This window comes from Musa acuminata, chromosome BXJ3-11 (genome assembly GCF_036884655.1).
Source record: "Musa acuminata AAA Group cultivar baxijiao chromosome BXJ3-11, Cavendish_Baxijiao_AAA, whole genome shotgun sequence".
Taxonomy (NCBI): domain Eukaryota; kingdom Viridiplantae; phylum Streptophyta; class Magnoliopsida; order Zingiberales; family Musaceae; genus Musa; species Musa acuminata.
The window spans coordinates 2,011,072-2,030,337 of NC_088359.1; the positions used below are offsets into that span (position 1 = coordinate 2,011,072).

At 43.7% G+C, this 19,266-nt stretch overlaps 4 protein-coding genes across 9 annotated transcripts; all 4 read left to right on the forward strand.

Moving 5' to 3' along the window:
- The first annotated feature begins 593 nt into the window (after positions 1 to 593).
- Positions 594 to 4,958, forward strand: LOC135652468 (B-type cell cycle switch protein ccs52A-like). Its single transcript, XM_065173409.1, has 10 exons — positions 594 to 1,139; positions 1,272 to 1,394; positions 1,480 to 1,584; positions 2,052 to 2,231; positions 2,447 to 2,509; positions 2,626 to 2,820; positions 4,098 to 4,199; positions 4,284 to 4,346; positions 4,418 to 4,483; positions 4,700 to 4,958. Exons 1-10 carry the CDS (start codon positions 630 to 632, stop codon positions 4,751 to 4,753), a joined length of 1,461 nt encoding a protein of 486 aa, XP_065029481.1. The 5' UTR covers positions 594 to 629; the 3' UTR covers positions 4,754 to 4,958.
- Positions 4,959 to 6,696: 1,738 nt separating this feature from the next.
- On the forward strand, positions 6,697 to 9,442 carry LOC103970261 (receptor-like protein kinase HERK 1). Its single transcript, XM_009383967.3, has one exon. It carries the CDS (start codon positions 6,764 to 6,766, stop codon positions 9,293 to 9,295), a length of 2,532 nt encoding a protein of 843 aa, XP_009382242.2. The 5' UTR covers positions 6,697 to 6,763; the 3' UTR covers positions 9,296 to 9,442.
- Positions 9,443 to 9,841: 399 nt separating this feature from the next.
- Positions 9,842 to 11,643, forward strand: LOC135653142 (probable receptor-like protein kinase At5g24010). Its single transcript, XM_065174687.1, has one exon. It carries the CDS (start codon positions 9,981 to 9,983, stop codon positions 11,415 to 11,417), a length of 1,437 nt encoding a protein of 478 aa, XP_065030759.1. The 5' UTR covers positions 9,842 to 9,980; the 3' UTR covers positions 11,418 to 11,643.
- Positions 11,644 to 13,890: 2,247 nt separating this feature from the next.
- Positions 13,891 to 16,421, forward strand: LOC135580809 (uncharacterized). Of its 6 annotated transcripts, none has more exons than XR_010502166.1 (4): positions 13,891 to 14,029; positions 15,543 to 15,616; positions 15,691 to 15,817; positions 15,886 to 15,919. XR_010502166.1 is itself a non-coding variant. In XM_065173771.1 (4 exons), the coding sequence occupies exons 2-4, from the start codon at positions 15,555 to 15,557 to the stop codon at positions 16,209 to 16,211; spliced, it is 504 nt and encodes a 167-aa protein (XP_065029843.1). In that variant the 5' UTR covers positions 13,942 to 14,029; positions 15,543 to 15,554; the 3' UTR covers positions 16,212 to 16,421. The 6 variants fall into 6 exon arrangements, 5 of the variants coding, with proteins under 5 accessions (XP_065029843.1, XP_065029844.1, XP_065029846.1 ...); XM_065173771.1 differs by having other exon boundaries at positions 13,942 to 14,029; positions 15,897 to 16,421; XM_065173772.1 differs by having other exon boundaries at positions 13,954 to 14,034; positions 15,897 to 16,421.
- The last annotated feature ends 2,845 nt before the right edge of the window (positions 16,422 to 19,266 follow it).

Sequence of the window (19,266 nt, forward strand, 5' to 3'; positions counted from 1 at the left end):
TTTGGAGGGGACAGATTGTGGGGCCCGGTGCTAATAATTGCCTCCGATACGAGCACCTGTGAACCGAAATGTCATCCGGAGTCGGTCAACATCTGTTCCAGGGTAAGTCAGGCAACTGGTTCCGGTTCAGGTTCTATCGGGCGATGCATGAAATGATAACTCATCATTAATATCGTCGACTCACATGTTTTAACCTAGCGATGGTGGGTTGAGGTTCCTCCGGCCGACGCTACGGAGCTACTCCATGATCAACTGCGACGGTGTCGATTCCCAAATCCCAGTAATAAAGATATTATATTTTTATTATTGACATCCGAGTCAGATCCGCGGGCAAATCCGTTAACGGGCTTACCCGAAAACCCGATATTGGAAAATAAAAGCTCACTTTCCTCCTCACACTACCCTCACATGTCTTTTGCAATCATCACATCGATAAGCGACCGCGTAGGAAGTAATCGGGCGGCGAGAGATGCTGCTTAAAATGAGGTCGGATCCGGATCACGATGTGACGACCGAAATCCGAAACAGCAACCCGACAGGAGCAGGAGCAGTAGCGGAAGGGATTCCTTCGCGGGAGCGGGTAATGGGAACGATAAAGGCAACAACAGTAGCTGCGGTGGTCACTTGGGATGGACTCCTTTTCGGCCTTTGCCTTCTCGTCGCCTCGCATGGAGAAGCCTTCCTTGTCCTCGACACCCTCGCGCGCCCTCCCGTCCTCGTACTCCTCCCCCCGCACCATCTACAGCGACCGATTCATTCCCAGCCGCATTGGGTCCAACTTCACCCTATTCGACCTCTCCCCCTCGCCCTCCGCCTCCTCGTCCTCAGACGTGTCGGGAAGAGAGTATGGATCCGGCGCCTACGCGGCCCTACTGAGAAATGCTCTCTTTGGGCCGGATCAGGGCGTGGCGCCCCCGGCCACGCCCGACCGATCGGCGGAGGCAGCCGGGAGGAGGTCTTCCTCCGCCGCTTCCTCGACGTCGTCTTCTTCGGGTTTCTCGATCCCCAGTAGGAACATTTTTAGGTACAAGGCTGATGTGCCCCGGCACTCCCTTGCGACGCAGTTCGAAGATGGGCTTCCCGGGTTCCCACATATCCATCCGAGGGCGCCGAGAAAGGTGTCGCCATCGCCTTACAAGGTAGGTTCGCTTTTCGTTTTCCTCTTGGAGTTGTCATTGTTCGTCATTGTAGTTGAGAAAGGCTGGATTTGATGAATGTGGTTTGGGCAAGTTTTTCTTCTGGTGCTGAAATTGGAAATCTGTTGCTCCTAGGTACTGGATGCGCCGGCATTGCAGGACGATTTCTACCTGAACCTCGTCGATTGGTCCTCACACAATGTGCTGGCTGTTGGTTTGGGCGATTGCGTGTATCTTTGGAATGCCTGCAGTAGCAAGGTAAGATATTTTTCTGCTGTTGCTTCTCTTGATGCTTTTACACATATACCCGTAATGACTTTGTTCTACGTGATTGTCATGCAAGGTTACCAAGCTTTGCGACTTGGGTGTGGATGACAGTGTGTGCTCGGTTGGATGGGCACAGCGTGGCGATCACTTGGCCATCGGTACTAACAAGGGGAAAGTTCAGGTAGTATCTTGGTCTTTTGTTGTCGACCCTCTTATAGCAACAATTTTAGCAGAGATCGAGGGTAACATAGGAGTTCTCTTACGGCTGGCTACCTTGGCTATTCTTTATCTATTCCAGACATGTTTATTACTACTTTGCACGAATATCCTAAATGCACTTTTGCTTCTTTTCTTTTAGTATACTCTTGAACGAGGTGTTTTCAATTATCGGATTGTTCATAGTTCTACAGTGTGCATTTGCTTCTGGAAGTAAAACTTCGATATTATGGTTGTTATCTTAACATTTGTTTTCATTTGCTGTTTGTTGTTAGTCTCAGGATTCAATTTAACTTACTGTTTTGTCCTGTATATAAGTTTTTGTTGGTCTTAGATATCTGTTCATTTTTACTTAATCCCACCAAAGGGTGTGAAACCATCAGTATCTAAATCTTCCAGCATTATGTATTTTTTGTCTTTTATTTGACACAGATATGGGATGCTACTCATTGTCGGAGGATAAGGACAATGGAGAGCCACCTTTTGCGAGTTGGAGCTGTTGCATGGGGTTCATCTTTGTTATCCTCAGGTAGCAGAGATAAGACGATTCTACAGCGTGATATTCGTGCCCAAGATGATTTTGTTAGAAAGCTGACAGGGCACAAGTCAGAGGTGATTTATGGACACAATCACCTGCACAAATTTCCATATTGAATGTTTTGTCTTGAGTAACAATCTCATTTGGCTTTTCCTGATCACCTGCGTATATTAAGATCTTTAGGTTTGAGATTTTTTCTGATCAGAGCAAGTATATGTTTCTAATGAACTTCACAACATATATATCCACTTGCTATGCTTTTGTTCCCTTATGGTTCTTATCTTTGCAGGTTTGTGGCTTGAAGTGGTCTTATGATAATTTTGAACTTGCTTCTGGTGGAAATGATAACAAAGTAAGTTGGTTATTATTGTTATTTCTATGCATGTTGTTTCATGATTTACTTAATTCTTTACAATTGAATTTTTATAGATTCGGTATGTAACCTTCTCACATTTTTTCTTATGTCAGCTTTTTGTGTGGAATCAACATTCCTCACAGCCGGTACTGAAATATTGTGAACATACTGCAGCTGTAAAAGCAATTGCATGGTCACCACATGTACATGGACTTCTAGCATCTGGTGGAGGAACTGCAGACCGATGTATTCGTTTGTGGAATACTACCACAAACTCTCACTTGAGCTGCATTGACACCGGAAGTCAGGTAACCTATCACAGCTTAACATCTTATACTAGTTGGATATATTTTTGACCATTTAATACACTGCTGGCACATGACAACCTAAAATGTTTCACCAATCATTTCATTTCGAAGTATTGTTTATTTTTGGTTCTAAACATGTATGTTAGTGGTGATCATTCAAAGATCAGCTTACTAGAATAGCTGAGATTATCACAAAACCTAAGGAATCTTTCATATCTCATGACTATACTAACAGATTTGCAGCTATGCTTTTTCTCCATGTGTTTCTACTCTTTAATATTTTGTTATCAAATCTAGGTCAATTCCTTCTTCATTTTCGCTTTACGTCAGGAAATAGTTCGACTATGCTTCTTCTTTGTATAACTTTAATAGACATAAACACCTTGTGCATTCGTGTCATTTTAAATGCTAATCTTATTTTTTGAATTTAGTACCTATCTTTGGCTGCAGGGAAATCTTGTTTCAAAAGTTTGCACACACTCTCTCTGTTTCCTCTCCACCAATGCCTCCTCTTCCCTGCTGCATCTCTGCAACCGTTTTGTCTTCCCTGCTGCATCTCCAGCATCTTCTCCACTTTTTCTAGGTTGCCATTTCCTCCTACTGGTGTGTTTCTTACTCCTCTTCTGCCTCATTCTCTTCCCTCTTCTCCTCCCATCTTATATCCATCTTTCTCTTTGGTCCAGATGGTACCAACCTATATCGAGTGCCAGTGCATAAATCATACTAGTCTGACCATTGATCGTTATCGACACCAAATCTATTCATACTATACCAACTGTGCTTCTTTATTGGACTTGAATGCTGATATTCTGTAGTACTCAGATTATTTGACAAATAAATAAATATTTTCTTTTTTCGAAGCAGAGTTCACAGTACCAGTACCATGTCAACCATACAAACCAGTATAGTTTTTGAAATAGGTATCAACCATACATGTATATTATCTGGACTTTAGGATTTCTAGGTCCTTGCCACCTTTTCATTTGCTGTCTATTGTTAACTATATCATTACTGTAAACAGAGGAGCAAGGGGATGGCTCAACGGCTGATCTTTTGGAATCTGCAATAGTGTCATGCATCTTTCAGGGATATTGTTGTTAAATTACTCATAAAATAGTGAATATTGATGTTGGTGATCTTTTTTCCAAGTATCATAATTAAGCTCCATCTTTTAGACTTAGAGATCTGTGTTTCCTGAATACATACAGATGATATAGTTAGGGGTAGTAACACTAAAAGAAAAAAAAACAAAAACTAAATATCTCATCTTCGAGCAGGTTTGCAACCTTGTATGGTCAAAGAATGTCAATGAAATTGTCAGTACCCATGGTTATTCCCAAAACCAAATAATTGTTTGGCGATATCCAACCATGTCCAAGGTGTGCCTTTATCCCAGGATTTCTGACAATTAAACACCAAAATAACTCTTTTACTTTACTGAGACAATGTATTGTGCTTTGCAGCTCGCAACACTTACCGGCCATACTTACCGAGTCCTGTACCTCGCCATATCTCCTGATGGGCAGGTAATTTCTTCTCTTTTATATCTATACTTACCAAGATATAACTCATCAGTTGACCTCTTTTCATCATGCAGACCATCGTCACTGGTGCCGGTGATGAAACGCTAAGATTTTGGATTGTGTTCCCATCTAAATCTCAGGTACATGTACCTGTCTTTTTTCATAGCTAGGTTGTGTCATGCCCAAATATTTTGGGCCTTTTCCTACTTTAGATATATCATGATACAGACACTCTTTCGAGCTGGACAACTTAAGGCCCTCAATGCATCACCTTCTCTTCTTCTTTGCATACACTTACACCTGAAATTGTTGCAATTGAAGGATTGCTTTGTGCTAATATTAAGCTTTTACAACAGAACACTGGCAGCGATATCGGAGCAAGGTCTCTTGGCAGAAGTCACATCCGGTGACCTTGAATTCTACCTGTTGGTCCCATGGGTTGTCTGTTTGTATAGTTGTTGATTTATGTTTTCCTTTTCTTTTTTCGTCTTTCTGAAAAGGAGCTATTACTTTGTGCTAACCAGGTCAAAGTTTAATTTTCATAAGCTTGACCATTGGCAGCATATGGGGCCACTTTTTATCATGCCATGCTCATCATCATTTGCAATGATACGAGGGGACGAGATATCAGTTTGCCTTGCTGATAATTATAGACAGAGTTGGTGATGTGGTTGAAAACCCGCTAAAAACACCCTTGTAACATTGTACTGTGCTTGTATATTAATTACGTAGTACATTTCTACGTTGTTCTGTGCTTGCATGGTAGCCTTTTGGTGTTCTTTGAGTTCTGATCTCTGGTGACAAATAGCGAAGCTAAGTGTCCATGTTATTAGAACACCCACCTAGCATTGGAAAGCATGAAATTATAGGTTGATCGAGTGTGTCTATTTTTATGTCAATTCTAAACCACAATGTTTATTACATTATGATGATGACCATTTGGCATGAACAGATATCAACCAATTGTAGTGATCATTACTTGTCTCTGTGGCCTCATGAGAGATGGTCATATTCCTGCCTTGATGCCACAATATTTTTGATGTAAAGTCACCATGATCATGCACAATGTTATTATTACTTAGGACTATTTCCCCTGTTTTTTAGATAATTCGATGTGTTGCTTCAAGTGTTTTCCATATTTTTACAGTAGGAATCGATGTGCAAACTGTTACAAGTATGCTAATGATAAATAAATATTTTGATTCTTATGATTATAACGTTGACTACCGAAACTTGGTCACCCCGTCTCTCATTTCTCTCGTCTCTGCTGAGACAAACGAACAGCCTCTCTCAGGGTTGTGTTTACATGATTTTTCTAAAGGTTTGGATGATTCAAATGAGTCGAAATGATCCGAACGATAATGTTAATTACTATATCGTGACAGCCTGAGCATGATAAGATGCAGACGGTGGATAGCGTTGAAGTAGAACTCTCGTGCTTTGAACTTCGAGAGGTCAACGAAGCCCCGTCGGACGATGCCAAAGACCGTAGACTCCGCCTTCCCATGGACTCAAGATGCGTCCCGTGATCGCAAGATGACGTCCGCGTCAACCACGGGGCACGAGTCAATTGATGAGCCCCCCGACGCGATGCTTCCCGTGGCGAAGAACCCCCTTTTCCAACTGTTTATTTGTTGACTTGGGTCAACGAGACAAATCCAGTCGACGGCCAGCCGCCTCCTAATGAAGCCGATCGCCATTAATGCCAGCACAGGAGTTGCGCCACCAATCGCCGTTTACTTAGCGGACAACAACTCGGCAGGGCCCCGCAGACTGCGAGTCCGCTGAGTCCCGCCACCACGAGAGACCGCCGACCCGAAGAAGTCACGGAGTCCACAAAAAAGTGAGTGCGCAAGGGAGCTGTCCGTCGTCAGCATGGCCATTTTCCACTGATATTTTGGAATATTGGGATGAAGTGGTCTACACACGGCACTGTCCACCGCACTTGATCAAGACTCTTCAAATATATTTTCCAATGATTTGTCTCACTATACCTTCATTTCATTCCACAGTGAATCACTTGGACATGCACTGAGCCCAGTGGATGAACGGCTGGCAATAATTCAGGCGTGGGACCTCACGGGCCAACAGTTCTTCCAAGCGATAGACGATGAGATTGCTACCTGGAAAGGTCGTATCCACACTAACGATGGACTATGTTCACGGATATGCACACGACACCCGGTGTCTTACCCGTCTGGGTTTTGGAGGGGTGACAGGTGGGCCCTTCGGTGATTGGCAGGGTAGGTGGGGATGGCGGCGGGCCGTGGGTTGCAATTGCTTGTTTTGGGTTATGAATCTTCCACGCTAAGGGCCAAAGGGGGACCCATTCCAATTCCACAAACCGGCTGTAAATTTGCTAGCAGTCACAAGCATAAGCATCCCCGCACAAGCACTCCCCGGTGCTCCGTAGCACCATAATGGATCTCAGGATTCTCGCCTTCCTCCTCCCCCTCTTTCTCCCCTCCGCCCTCTTCGTCTCCACCACTGCCTTCAACCCCAACACTTCCCACTACCTCAACTGCGGTTCCGCACCTGACATCGTCATCACCACCGACGTGCCTTCCCGCAACTTCACCGATGACTCTCCCTTCCTCTCTGATTCCGCCAAGTACCCCTCCCTCTCCAATCCCTCGGTCGCCGCCTCCTCCTCCTCCCTCTACTCCACCGCTCGCGTCTTCACCAGTTCTGCCTCCTACCGCTTCACGATCAACACCCACGGTACCTACGTCCTCCGCCTCCACTTCTTCCCCTTCTCCGGCAACGGCTACAACCTCTCCTCCGCCCGCTTTGGCGTCAACGCCCTCCAACGCGGCGTCGTCCTCCTCGAAGACTTCTCCGCACCGATCTCCACGGCTCCGACCATCAAGGAGTACTTCCTCTGGGTCGATTCTGACGAGCTCGTTGTCACCTTCGCTCCAAGTCCGAGCTCGTCGTTGGCCTTCGTCAACGCCGTCGAGGTCTTCACCGCACCCGCCAATCTCATCAACGACGAAGACTCACAGCTGGATATCGCCCAATTGTCCCGTCAAGCGCTTGAGACTGTCCACAGGATCAACATGGGCGGGCCTCGGGTCAACGACAGCCTCTGGAGGACGTGGATCGCCGACGATGAGTACCTCCTTAACGAGGTTGCCTCCTTGTCGAACCACACGGACCCCGACAAAATTACGTACCAGCAGAACGAGTCTGACGATGTCGCTCCGCGGACAGTCTACAGTACGGCCAGAACCATGAACATCTCGAGCTCACTCCGGGCCAACTCCAATTTCGACTTCAACGTTACGTGGAGCTTTCCGGTGGTCGCAGGTTACAAGTACCTGGTACGAACACATTTCTGTGATTTCATATCGCCAGCGATCAACAATGACATCAGCTTCGACCTCTACGTCGGGAACCTGCGAGTTCAGGAGATACAAGCCAGTGATCGCGTTCAGTTTCTTGCCCAAGCATTCTATATTGACTACGACTTGGAAGTTCCGAGCTCCGGAACGATCAATATAAGCATTGGCCGGAACGTTGCCCGGACCACGCAGTTGAATGCTAATGCCATGCTCAACGGGCTGGAGATCTTCAAGGTAAACAACACGCACGGCAGCCTTGATGGAACTTCCAGCCTGCTATCAAATTCCAGCAATGGCGTGCCTATTGCAGCGGTAGTCGGCGCCGCTGTTGGTGGCGTCCTGCTTGTGAGTCTTCTGATCATCTTTGTCTTGGTCTTCATACGTAAGAGGCGCAGATCGAAGCCTCTGCCTCTGCTGCCGAATGAATCCTGGTCTCCGTTTCGAGAAACTCCGCGCGGAAACTCTGTTGGGCGTTCGAGTAAGTCCACCGAAGGAACGGCGCTCGCAGCATCGCTCAGAGTTAATCTCGGCCTCTATATCCCCCTGCTCGACATCAAGGCAGCTACTAACGACTTCGATGAGAGCCTCGTTGTCGGCAGCGGCGGCTTCGGGAGGGTATACAGGGGTGTCCTCGCCGACGGTACCAAGATCGCGGTGAAACGAGCCATGCCGGGGTCGAAGCAAGGGTACCCGGAGTTCCAGACTGAGATCCTCGTCCTGTCCGGTATTCGCCACCGGCATCTCGTCTCCTTGATCGGGTACTGCGACGAGCAATCGGAGAGGATCTTGGTCTACGAGTACATGGAGAAGGGGACGCTGAGGAACTACTTGTACGGCTCGGACAAGCCGTGTCTTTCATGGAAGCAGAGGCTGGAGATCTGCATCGGGGCCGCCAGGGGCCTTCACTACCTCCACACCGGCTACTCGCACACCATCATCCACCGCGACATCAAGTCCACCAACATCCTGCTTGACGAAAACTACTTGGCCAAGGTCTCCGACTTCGGCCTCTCCAAGCTGGGTCCTTCCTTCGGCGAGACCCATGTCACAACCGGAGTCAAGGGCACCTTTGGATACTTCGACCCGGAATACTTCAAGACGCAGAAGCTCACCGACAAGTCCGACGTCTACTCCTTCGGAGTGATGCTCTTCGAGGTGCTGTGCGCGAGGCCCGTGATCGATAGAAGCCTCTCCATGGAGCAGCTGAACCTGGCGGAGTGGGCGCTTCACTGGCAGAGGAGAGGCCAGCTCGAAAAGATCATCGATCAGAGGCTTGTGGGAAAGATCAACACCAATTCACTGAGGAAGTTTGGTGAGACGGCTGAGAAGTGTGTCGCAGAGTATGGTATCGACAGGCCTGCGTTCGCGGACATCCTGTGGAACTTAGAGTACGCTCTCCAGCTTCATGTGACGGAGCTGAAGAGGGAACCGCACGAGGATAGTGGCGCTGTGGAGTCGCAGATGTCAGTAGCAGCGATGAGGGACGTGGATACGGCGAGCTTAAACTTTGATGAGGCAAATGACAGGAGCAGGATGGCCAGGCAGGGGGAATCGGACTTGATGGCAAGCATCGTATTCTCCCAATTGGTCACCGACGAAGGAAGATAATTACTCTGGATGGCCAAGGCATATAAATTTGCAATCATAGTTGAATTATTATTATATGAGCCAGTGTTACTGTATGGATGCTCGTTTAATTTGATTGTCGTAGCAGCCAATTTACAGGCCTTTTCTACATAAAACTTTCTTCTGCAACTCCAATGGCCTTTTCGACTCACTTCAAATGTTGATGCTGGGCTATATATGAGAGACCAATCGCTGAACCGTGCATTATATATGACTCGGTTGTGATTCTGGAGAATTGAAGGTCATCATCGAAATGTTTGACTTGGTCAAATTTAATCGATATAAATAACCTTTACTGAAACTATTTTATGGACCGTTGAGTACACCGTTCAGATAAGGCGTCTCACTCGTCATGCGTTGCTGCGTAAAGGGCCGACGCTTCTCCACTGAACAATCCGGACCGTCCACATCACAATCCCTCGGTGGGTCCCGCGTGGGACCGACCACGATCGAGCTACGCTGGAGCGCGTCGATAGCATCATTGAAGTTTCTCCAACGCGGGGTAGAAATTTTCTTCCCGTCCCACCGACTCTCTGGCTCGGACCGCGTGACAGCTGGCTCGCGTCGAAACCAACCACAATCGTCGTCCTACCCCAATTTCCAGACCCTTCCGTCGCCAGCAAAAGACACTTCCCAAATCCCCGTCTCGTGATCGATACCATCTCCAATGGCGAGTCGTCGAATCCCTGGCGATCTCGCCACCGGTCTCCTCCTCCTCTTCTCCCTCATCTCCACCCTCTCCGCGGTCCGCTTCTCTCCCCCTGACAACCACCTCATCGCCTGCGGCGCTTCCTCCGCCGCGGACCTCGACGACGGCCGCGCGTTCCTCCCCGACTCCGGCCTCTCCCCACCCGTCCTCCGTTCCCACGGCCGCCAGATCTCCCTCTCCAACCCGTCCCCGGACGCCGTCCCCCTCCATCGGAATGCCAGGGTCTTCGCTTGCCCCTCCTCCTATGAGTTCGAGATCAAGAACAAGGGAATCCATCGGATCCGCCTCCACTTCTACCCCTTCTCCACCCCGGAGTACGACCTCTCCTCCGCTCGCTTCCACGTTTTGGCCTCGGATATTACCCTACTGTCCTATTTCGGCACCTCGAGCCCTGTGATGAAGGAGTACTTCATCAACCTGAATGAAGGGAAGCTCGTAATATCGTTTTCTCCGGCGGACAGGTCCTCCTTTGCCTTTGTAAACGCCATCGAAGTCATGTCAGCTCCGAAAGATCTCATTTTGGACGCTGGAAGGTTAGTAAAACCCGATGAAATTACGGAATTTCATGGGCTTTCGAAACAGGCTTTGGAAACACTCTATAGGGTTAATATTGGGGGTCCAAAGGTGACTCCTTTTAACGATACTCTCTGGAGGACGTGGGTTTCTGACGTTGAGTTTCTAAAGCTGAGTTCTGCTTCGAAAGTTGTGACATATAGCGGAAGGATTAAGTACCAGAGATACGGAGCGAGTCGTGAAGTTGCCCCTGATAATGTTTATAATACCGCAAGAGCAACGAGTGGTGCCACTGTTCCAGGCTCCAATTATAGCATGACATGGGAATTCCCCGTCAGTTCAGGTTACAAGTACCTTGTTCGGATGCATTTCTGTGATATTGCTAGTTTGGCGCTTAACCAGCTTTATTTTAATGTCTACCTTAATGGGTACTTGGCATATCAAGATTTTGATCTCTCTGATTCCACTGGGCAAATACTGGCTTCACCATATTATGTAGACTTTGTTGTGGATGTTGATGTTTTGGAGCTTTTGAGCATAAGCATTCGTCCATCTAATCTGAGTAATCCTTCCTGGATTCGAGGATTGTTGAATGGTTTGGAGATAATGAAGATCAACAATACAATGGGCAGTCTTGATGGCAAGGCTCCAGTTATCTTGGTTTCTGAGGATCCGGTCGGAAGAGGCTTTGGAGCTTTTGTTCGTTCACTTACATGTGGCTTTGCTTTTATGAGCTTGTCAGTGATTGCCTTCATGCTATTCTTGAGGTGGCGGTCTGAGTCAAGGAGTCTTATGTCTTGGTCACGTCTACCTGTTGATGTTTCAAATGGTAAGTTGTCCAAGGATTCTCCAGTTATACCAGGTAAGTTGGTAGACTTTTGATGAATTAAGGGAAGAATGTTGTATAATATTTTCTATGGCTTGTATGAAGAGTATAAAACACTCGTGTTGCGTTTAATACTTTCTTCCACTATGTAAAATGTGCTGTTTGCACATCACTTGATGAATCTGTTTTTGAGGACTAGCTTTGTTTCTCAAAGGACTGAACCCCTGTAAACTTCTATGCATTTTTCAATCAACTTGGCAAGCTTACAAATTAATATTTAAATATGCTGTAATTGTCTATACACTAAAATTTTGTTCTCCTTAGTTTCATATAATTCTTGTCATCTGTGGGATAAGAGGAATAGTGTGCATTCAGTTTATCTGCATCTTCAGCCATATTTCTAGAGATCTCTAGCAGCTTATGGAAGTCGCTTAATGCGGGCTTGCCATATATGTGATCTGTTGTAGACTTCTGAACAAATTGATTACTGCCTGATCAACTTATGATCGAGGTGCAAATGAAGCCTAGGTTTCATCTAGCACTTATGTGCATGCACCACATGGATGCTCATTGTTGGGGATGCCCATTAGTGATACAAATATATCATTGATATCTTCTAGTCCATTATATTGCTCGTGCTGCTGTTGGTTTTTTTTAATTATTTTTCTCATAGTAGCTTTTGGTGTGTTGAAAATGGTTGTTTCTTCTGGTTATTATAGGACACAGAAAGAAGATATGCTCATAACTGCTTTCTTAATCTGATTTGAAATATTGACCTAAGTGTAATAGTTGTCAAGCTGGAAAATTCTTCCAGGAAGCCTATTTGTATTTGTAAAGTTATTTAGACATATAGAGTCAGTTTGTACCTCATGAGGCATGTTGAGACTGAGTTCACCTATTGTGATGACTTGTTGCTATTCACTTCACATCTTAGCTTAAGGCAAGCAATTTAGCATATCCATATCAACTCATACGGACCTTGCATTATGCACCTTCTGGTTATGCTTCTATAGAAGGCATGTCGTGCTTTGGATAATCCTACAATGGAGTAAAATTAAGCATTGTCAAGCACATTGAGTGTCATGCTTAGTAAAATATTTCGTGGTTGGGATAAAACTATGGCTAAAATTGATAGTAAAAATTGGTGCTGATATAGATCTGATCGAATTTTGATATTTCTTTTCCTTTTCTCGTGAGGTTTAATTTCTTTTCAGCTACCACATCATTATGAAGAAAGAAAAAGAAATGAGCATACTTGGCCTCTTTGAAGGGCAAAAATGCATGGTGTTGTTTCCTGCACCTTTCAATATCTTTTTCCTTGACGCAAAAGGCAGGTGACCACGAGCTTTGATTGTTGCGCAATGCATTTTCTATCTTGAATATGCATCTGTCACATTGATTCCATGTAAGGCAAAGGTAAATTGATGCATCATTTACTTTTCCTTACTGCCGACGGCCTTCCGATATTTGGTACTTGGCTATTAAATTTTTGCGGATGAACAAGTAGTTTACAATTCAAAATGTTAATAGTGTTTTAATGCTGTAAGTTGCTAAATCACTCTCAGAAAGTCTGGTTGATTAACCCAAAATGAGTCTTTGCATTCTCCTTGTTTTTGGTTTTAGTGATTTATTGGGATAATTTAGATCAACAGACGGCGCACGCACATCATTCTTCACTTGTGAAATTATTGGGGTTTATCTTGTATCAGTTTATTTTATTGTTTGCCCTGCTTAAGTCATCTGAGATTTGTTCTCCTCTGAATTCATGGTGTCGTGTTGGTGCTAGAACAATTCTCTTTGATGGTAGAGAATGAGTACAGATTCATTCCCTTGCTTTATATTTTGGTCGACAAATCTGATCATGTTTTTGGCACGCTGAAGTATGAAGAACCATCTAATGCAAAGCATGCGACATGTATCTATTGTTGGTTGTGTTCATCTCTGTAACAAAGTGGATGCAGTAGTAGATAAGTTCTTCAAATGATGGTGTGGGTATGCGATTGCTGAATCGTTATATGTATAATCTCTGGAACCACATGATGAACTCATGGAAGACTTTGTTGGCATAAAGGATCTCAACATAAAGGTGCAAGTTGTCGATCGTTTAAGCTTTTTTGAAATGAATATTCCATACACAGATTCATTTGTTCTTCTAGCAAGAAACGAACTTTTGGAAGGCTTCGTTCTCAATTAACCATCGCAAAATGTCGATTTCAATGCAAGCTTTTCGAAATGAATATGAAAGCATTTTTATTGTTGATAGCCTACGACGTTACAGCTCTCCGAAATGAATATGAAAGCATATATATATATATATATATATATATATATATATATATATATATATATATATATATATATATATATATATATATAAGGAAAACCTTTCAGATAGATTGATTTAAGACGACATTTCCGAGACATAAATCTTCGACTTAGGAAGTGGCAAATGACTCCAATTCATTCTTGAATCGCACTATTTTACACGTATCGCACAAGTTTACATGGGCCGGATCTTACTATATGGGCCGAACGATTCATCTCGATGCCGTATTGTAGCCCACCTTTGGGGTAACAGATAATGGTGTCTCTCTCGAGCCCTAACGGCCTCTCCGTCCGTCTACGCTGACTTCGCTCCTCCCCCTCTCGATCGGCGGCTCCGTAGAAGGTAAGGTTCGGATCTTCTTCCTTGCATGCCTTGTATCTTTCTCGTTTCTTCCCTTGATTTCATTTCGTTCATGTCTCATCATCCTCCGTTGCTCTTTCTATCTTTTACTTCTTGGGGCAATAAATTCGAGAGCCATGCCATCCTGTGTGTTGGGGTTTTCGATGTTCGATGCATATCGAGTAACTCTCGGTACAGTTCGAGGTAGATTACGGTGGATTTTCGTCGATCATAGACCATAATTGTTGATCGTCCTTCTTTCTTCTCTTTCTTTTTATCGCTGAGAAGAAATCAATGGATGAAGAGGCTCCGTTTTCGTGGAACTGGTTGTTCTTTGGGGCGCCGCGCGAGTTGGATAAAATTAGGCACTGGAAGACATCTTTGAGGAGGTGAGGACAAATGGAATTTAAAGAATTCTAAACAACCTTCAGTTGACTGGAAAATAGAAGATGATGATGAAGAGGATTTGATGAGAAGATGTAGTCTTTTGACTTGCCCGTTGGGTGCTTCTTGTTCGGTGTTAATTGGTATATTAATTGAGATTCCAGAGTACATTTGCATGTCGGAATTGGGATTGGGTAGTGATAGTTTGATCACGGAACAACAGAAGAAATTGAAATCATATTAATAAATTGGCGATGTTCTTGTTAGCTGACACTTCATACGTTATCTAGCGGGAAATAAAGTTGTAGATGAAATGAGCCTTTTCAGGTTTGGTAGCCATGGCTAGTAGATCAGATTGTTGTTTGTTTTCCATCTTTGTTTGAACCTTCTCTACGATGAGAAAACTGTATAGAAGGATTAGAAAAACAAATTGCAATCTTTCAACCCTCTTTAGCACTCTGAATTTTTCTGTACCGAATGAAATTTTTGATGTGATGCATCCTATGGAACTGATTATTATTGGATAAGTGATGAGATCTATCTTATCTTTCACATTATTTCACCTAAATTGAAGACTGCTGTCAAAAAAGTTTTTAATCTTTGAAAATCTTCAGGTGAGCTAGTTCCATCGGTAAGGCACCATCGAGGATTCTGATGTTGAGTATAGAATTTATTGTTGAATTAAATTTGTACTATCCATTTGACTATTAGATATTGAATTACACAATCTTGAAATTTTCCAATAGAGGATTACCATCTGCCAATGAGGAGTCCCGATCAGCAGACTTCACCTATATAGATCTAAGTTTTTGATGATGAATTTGATGTTATGCTTTATTTCAATGAAATTGTCACAATTTGATGTGCTGGATATGAGGCTTCCATTTTATCTGTTAAAGTTTGAACACTTCATATTTCATCGTAAGAATTTTTTATGTGTGCATCTGACTTTTTATGTGTTTGTCCATGTCTTTGTGTTTCTCTTTGCTGCAAGAACTTTTCCATCATTAAGACTATCAAACAGATACAATTTCCATTTGACAAGAATGTTGGTTGCTGCTGGAAATTTGTCTCCTAACCATTTTACTAGTGCATGACAATCTTACATCACGGCTTCAACTTCACAATGCAGGACGGTGGGGGTATGACCGATGAAACGTGTGAAAGCAAGATATATGTTGGCAATATTGATCAAAGGGTTCCTGAGTAAGAACTAATCAACGTTATTCCTTCTTACAGCCTCTTCCTTGTGATACATTGCTTACTGTAATCTGAATTAGGTCCAATGTGATCAAGATGTTTTCCCCTTTTGGGAAGATTATATCTGAAGATTTTCTGTGGCACACCCGTGGTCCTAAACGTGGGGAACCACGTGGCTACGCCTTTATCCAGTATAGCGCGAAAGAGGTAAGCAACAAAGTCCCGTAACATCATCTAAAACCTAGTTGCGATAGTCTTATTGTTGTTGTTTGAAGTGAGCATTCAGGAAGCTCTATTGGCAAAAACAAAGATGAATGGTAGATTTGTTTCTGGACGCCCTCTGGTCGTTCGTTTGGCCAGTGAGAAGCATCTGGGAGACATGGAATCAAAGTTTGCCTGTGCTGAAACAAAAGCCAATGATGCACGCAGCAGCACGCTAGGGCAAATGAATCGGAATGCCAAGATCGCAGCGATAAGGAATAAATTGAAGTCCCTCGAAGAACAAGGAGGTTGTGCACCTAAGAAACCAAGACTGCTAACTAATTCCTTGCCTCCTGGCAACAAGGATCATTCTTTGACGGGATATCAAGAATCAGACTGATAGAGGTGTTGTAAACCTGTACAAAGAGTGAATCAACCACCGTTACCTGATCTGGGACACTCTGTTCTTTTCAGTGGTGATGATACTCTGGACGTTACTTCTTCGCTCTTACCACCACTTCTACAGCTTGTGGCGACTGAAAAAATGGCTTGATTTGCTTCACTCTGTATACATGAATTTTCCATCATTTCAACTACTTATTTCTTATTATTCTTGGCCTACCTTCGCATTAGAAATTTCCACCTCTTATGCATGTTTTTACTGTGTTGACGCTAACGTTGTTACATCCCGTGAGTAAGTTTTTTTGATACGCTTTCGACAAAAGCACAACAAAGGGAATGAATGTAATAAAATTAATTAATAATTGTATTCAAAATAAATCGTAAATATTTTTAAAAAGCAAATGAAAATTCTAAAATAAACAAATGAAAATTCCAATCACACTCAATAATTTAATTAAGATAGAAACGTTATTATTCAATACGATTCTAAAACCATCATAATGAATTTAAAATATTAATAAATCAATAATCCTGAATTAAAATTTTTATAACTCATGACAATTTCAAATGAAATTTATGAAATATAAAAAAAAAAACTCGTAGAGAGTAAAATAAAATTAGATAATTGTCCCAAATAAAACTTTAATGATTATTTTATTCATTATTTTCTTATATTTTGATCTAATAATATCAATAAATAATTTTAAATAATTTTTTAAAAATAATAAATGTAAAACAGGTTTCAGATATAACGATATAAAATTTATATGACAATAATTAAAAAGAAAAGAGTCAGAAACCCACCTCGGGAAAATTTAAATTATATGGTATTTAGAAATTTAAAGGAAAATTCACCTGTGCTCCAATATCCTACTCGGGAAATCACCCGTGACATTGTGCTATATATTATTATCTGCATCAGCATCAGCATCTGGAAATATTGTTTTCTGCCGTCCAGCTCGCATCCAGTCACATCGAACCCCGTTGCCACCGTTTGTTCTCCGTTGCGTATGCATCACATAAATAACATGTAACAAGTAAGGCTTAATGAATGAACAGTCTTTGACTTCGATTGCTTGCCACAGAGATTAGATGCCGGAGAACGATCGCTTGGATTCCCGATTCCTACACTTATTCCGGTTTGCTGTTATCATCATCCGCTCGACATAAACTTCTTCGTGTATGGTTCCCATACCCTCCTCCGACGACGAATGAATGTCTACGTAAATCTGGACGGTAGATCGAGTTCCATCGTCTGGTATCCGCCTATCACGGCCCCAAGCTGACGCCGGCTCGGTCTTCCGGTGACTATTCATGTCGGTCGCCAAAATGTAAACCCCTGCAGGTCGTTTGGCATAGGACTGTCATGACGACGGGACCATTGGGGCCATTCGACAACCACGTTGCGGGCGCAACACGTCGTTCGTACCGCTTCCGAAAGCTTCCTTGTCTACCTTCATCTGCCACTAAAAATGTCTTATCTCTGGTGGCATGTCACCCGTGTTTCTGTTTCGGTTCAATTCCAAGCGATTTCTGACACCTAAAAATAATGGTCGTCGTCGTCCATCGAATTCCTCTTTCCTTCCTTCCCTTCCTTCCCTTCCTTCCTTCTTCCAGCCGTATTAATTGTGCACAACGACTTAAACGAGTAAGAAGAAATCATAAATATCTATCGCTTTCTGTACGTATTCTTTTGTTTTCAATCGTTTGATATCTATCAAAGGTTAAAAAATTCTTGATGTAATCCTTTTTTTTATATATATAAATAATAATTTTTAGAATTTTATTTTTTTATTATATTTCTTTGATAAAATTATATATATATATATATATATATATATATATATATATATATATATATATATATATATATATATATATATATATATATATATAATGGAATAACTCTTAGAACTCTCCCACTCCACGTGTAATCTTATGACTATAAATAAATAAGCGTAGAAATTAAAAGTAGTCCACGAAATTAGAGGACCAAACGTATTTTCACGGAAGAAGATCTCGGCGTCTCGACGCAAACAAGCAGAGGGCATCCTCCAAACCTAATCAATCAAGACGTGGAATGATGTGATAACATTCTTGTTGTCACTCGTCATGTCCAGTTTCTTCTCATCTCGCCCGGCCAACTACTCGCTCTCAATCTCAAGCCTTAAAGCTCGCATGGAGACCTCACAACTGGTGTTCATCGATAGTAGCTTCTCCTATCGTCAAGCCCTCCCACGCCACTCTCGACCACGGCCATCGCTCCAGCCGACTGTGGCTCCTCCATCGACATGGATCCCGAGTCCTTCTCCACGCGGTGGATGAGCAGTAGCGCTGACGTCTTCGACTTCAACCTCCCCCTATCTGAATCTTCGTTCCTAGTCCATGCAGACCAAATCTTCTCCGATGGTCTCCTACTGCCGCTTCACAGCGCCACTGCACCAAAACTTTCGGTAGCATACGATTGCTCATCGAAGTCCCGTCCCTCGAGGAGGAGTACCTTCTGCTCTTCTCCTGGTAGAGCCGCTTCCTCGATCTCTTCACACCTTCCGGTGTTCCTCCAAGCCAAAGCCACACCCAGTTCGGCCAGTTCATGCTCTTCCATCGATCTCACACCAAAGAGTTGGAAGCCCAAGTTGCATTTCTTTCGGAACTGCACGAGACCTTCGAAGAGAACACTGCGGAGGTGTTTGTGTTTTCTGATGCCCTTGTATAAGAAGGTGAAGTGCTTGAGATTGGTTTCTTCGAAGACGGTGAGGAGTCGGAAGGACTCAGCGGGCGGTTCTCCCAAACCCAAGACCAGTAATCCCTTCTCGAGCGTCGAGTGGTGTCGCAGCAATGCTGATATTTCGATTCATGACGCGATTCTTCACTGCAAAAGATCAATCGCAACTCCAAGCGACAATGCTTAAACTTAGTTCTCACTCCTCCGTCCGAGACGCGGTGACTACACCTTCGGAAACTACCGTGAATTGCTTATTTCTCTTCTGCTTCTACACTCAGAAACTACTCTGGAGTTTCTTCGTTGGTCTCTTAGTATTCAAGAAGAACAT

What these genes read in the sequence shown, in the direction of transcription:
- LOC135652468 (XM_065173409.1), top strand. Translation starts at nt 630, where the DNA reads ATGGACTCCTTTTCGGCCTTTGCCTTCTCGTCGCCTCGCATGGAGAAG. An exon ending in GGAATGCCTGCAGTAGCAAG is followed by an intron (nt 1,395 to 1,479) that starts GTAAGATATTTT and finishes TTGTCATGCAAG; the next exon opens with GTTACCAAGCTTTGCGACTT. An exon ending in TGTTCCCATCTAAATCTCAG is followed by an intron (nt 4,484 to 4,699) that starts GTACATGTACCT and finishes CTTTTACAACAG; the next exon opens with AACACTGGCAGCGATATCGG.
- LOC103970261 (XM_009383967.3), top strand. Translation starts at nt 6,764, where the DNA reads ATGGATCTCAGGATTCTCGCCTTCCTCCTCCCCCTCTTTCTCCCCTCC.
- LOC135653142 (XM_065174687.1), top strand. Translation starts at nt 9,981, where the DNA reads ATGGCGAGTCGTCGAATCCCTGGCGATCTCGCCACCGGTCTCCTCCTC.
- LOC135580809 (XM_065173770.1), top strand. Translation starts at nt 15,537, where the DNA reads ATGCAGGACGGTGGGGGTATGACCGATGAAACGTGTGAAAGCAAGATA. An exon ending in ATTGATCAAAGGGTTCCTGA is followed by an intron (nt 15,617 to 15,690) that starts GTAAGAACTAAT and finishes AATCTGAATTAG; the next exon opens with GTCCAATGTGATCAAGATGT. An exon ending in TCCAGTATAGCGCGAAAGAG is followed by an intron (nt 15,818 to 15,896) that starts GTAAGCAACAAA and finishes GTGAGCATTCAG; the next exon opens with GAAGCTCTATTGGCAAAAAC.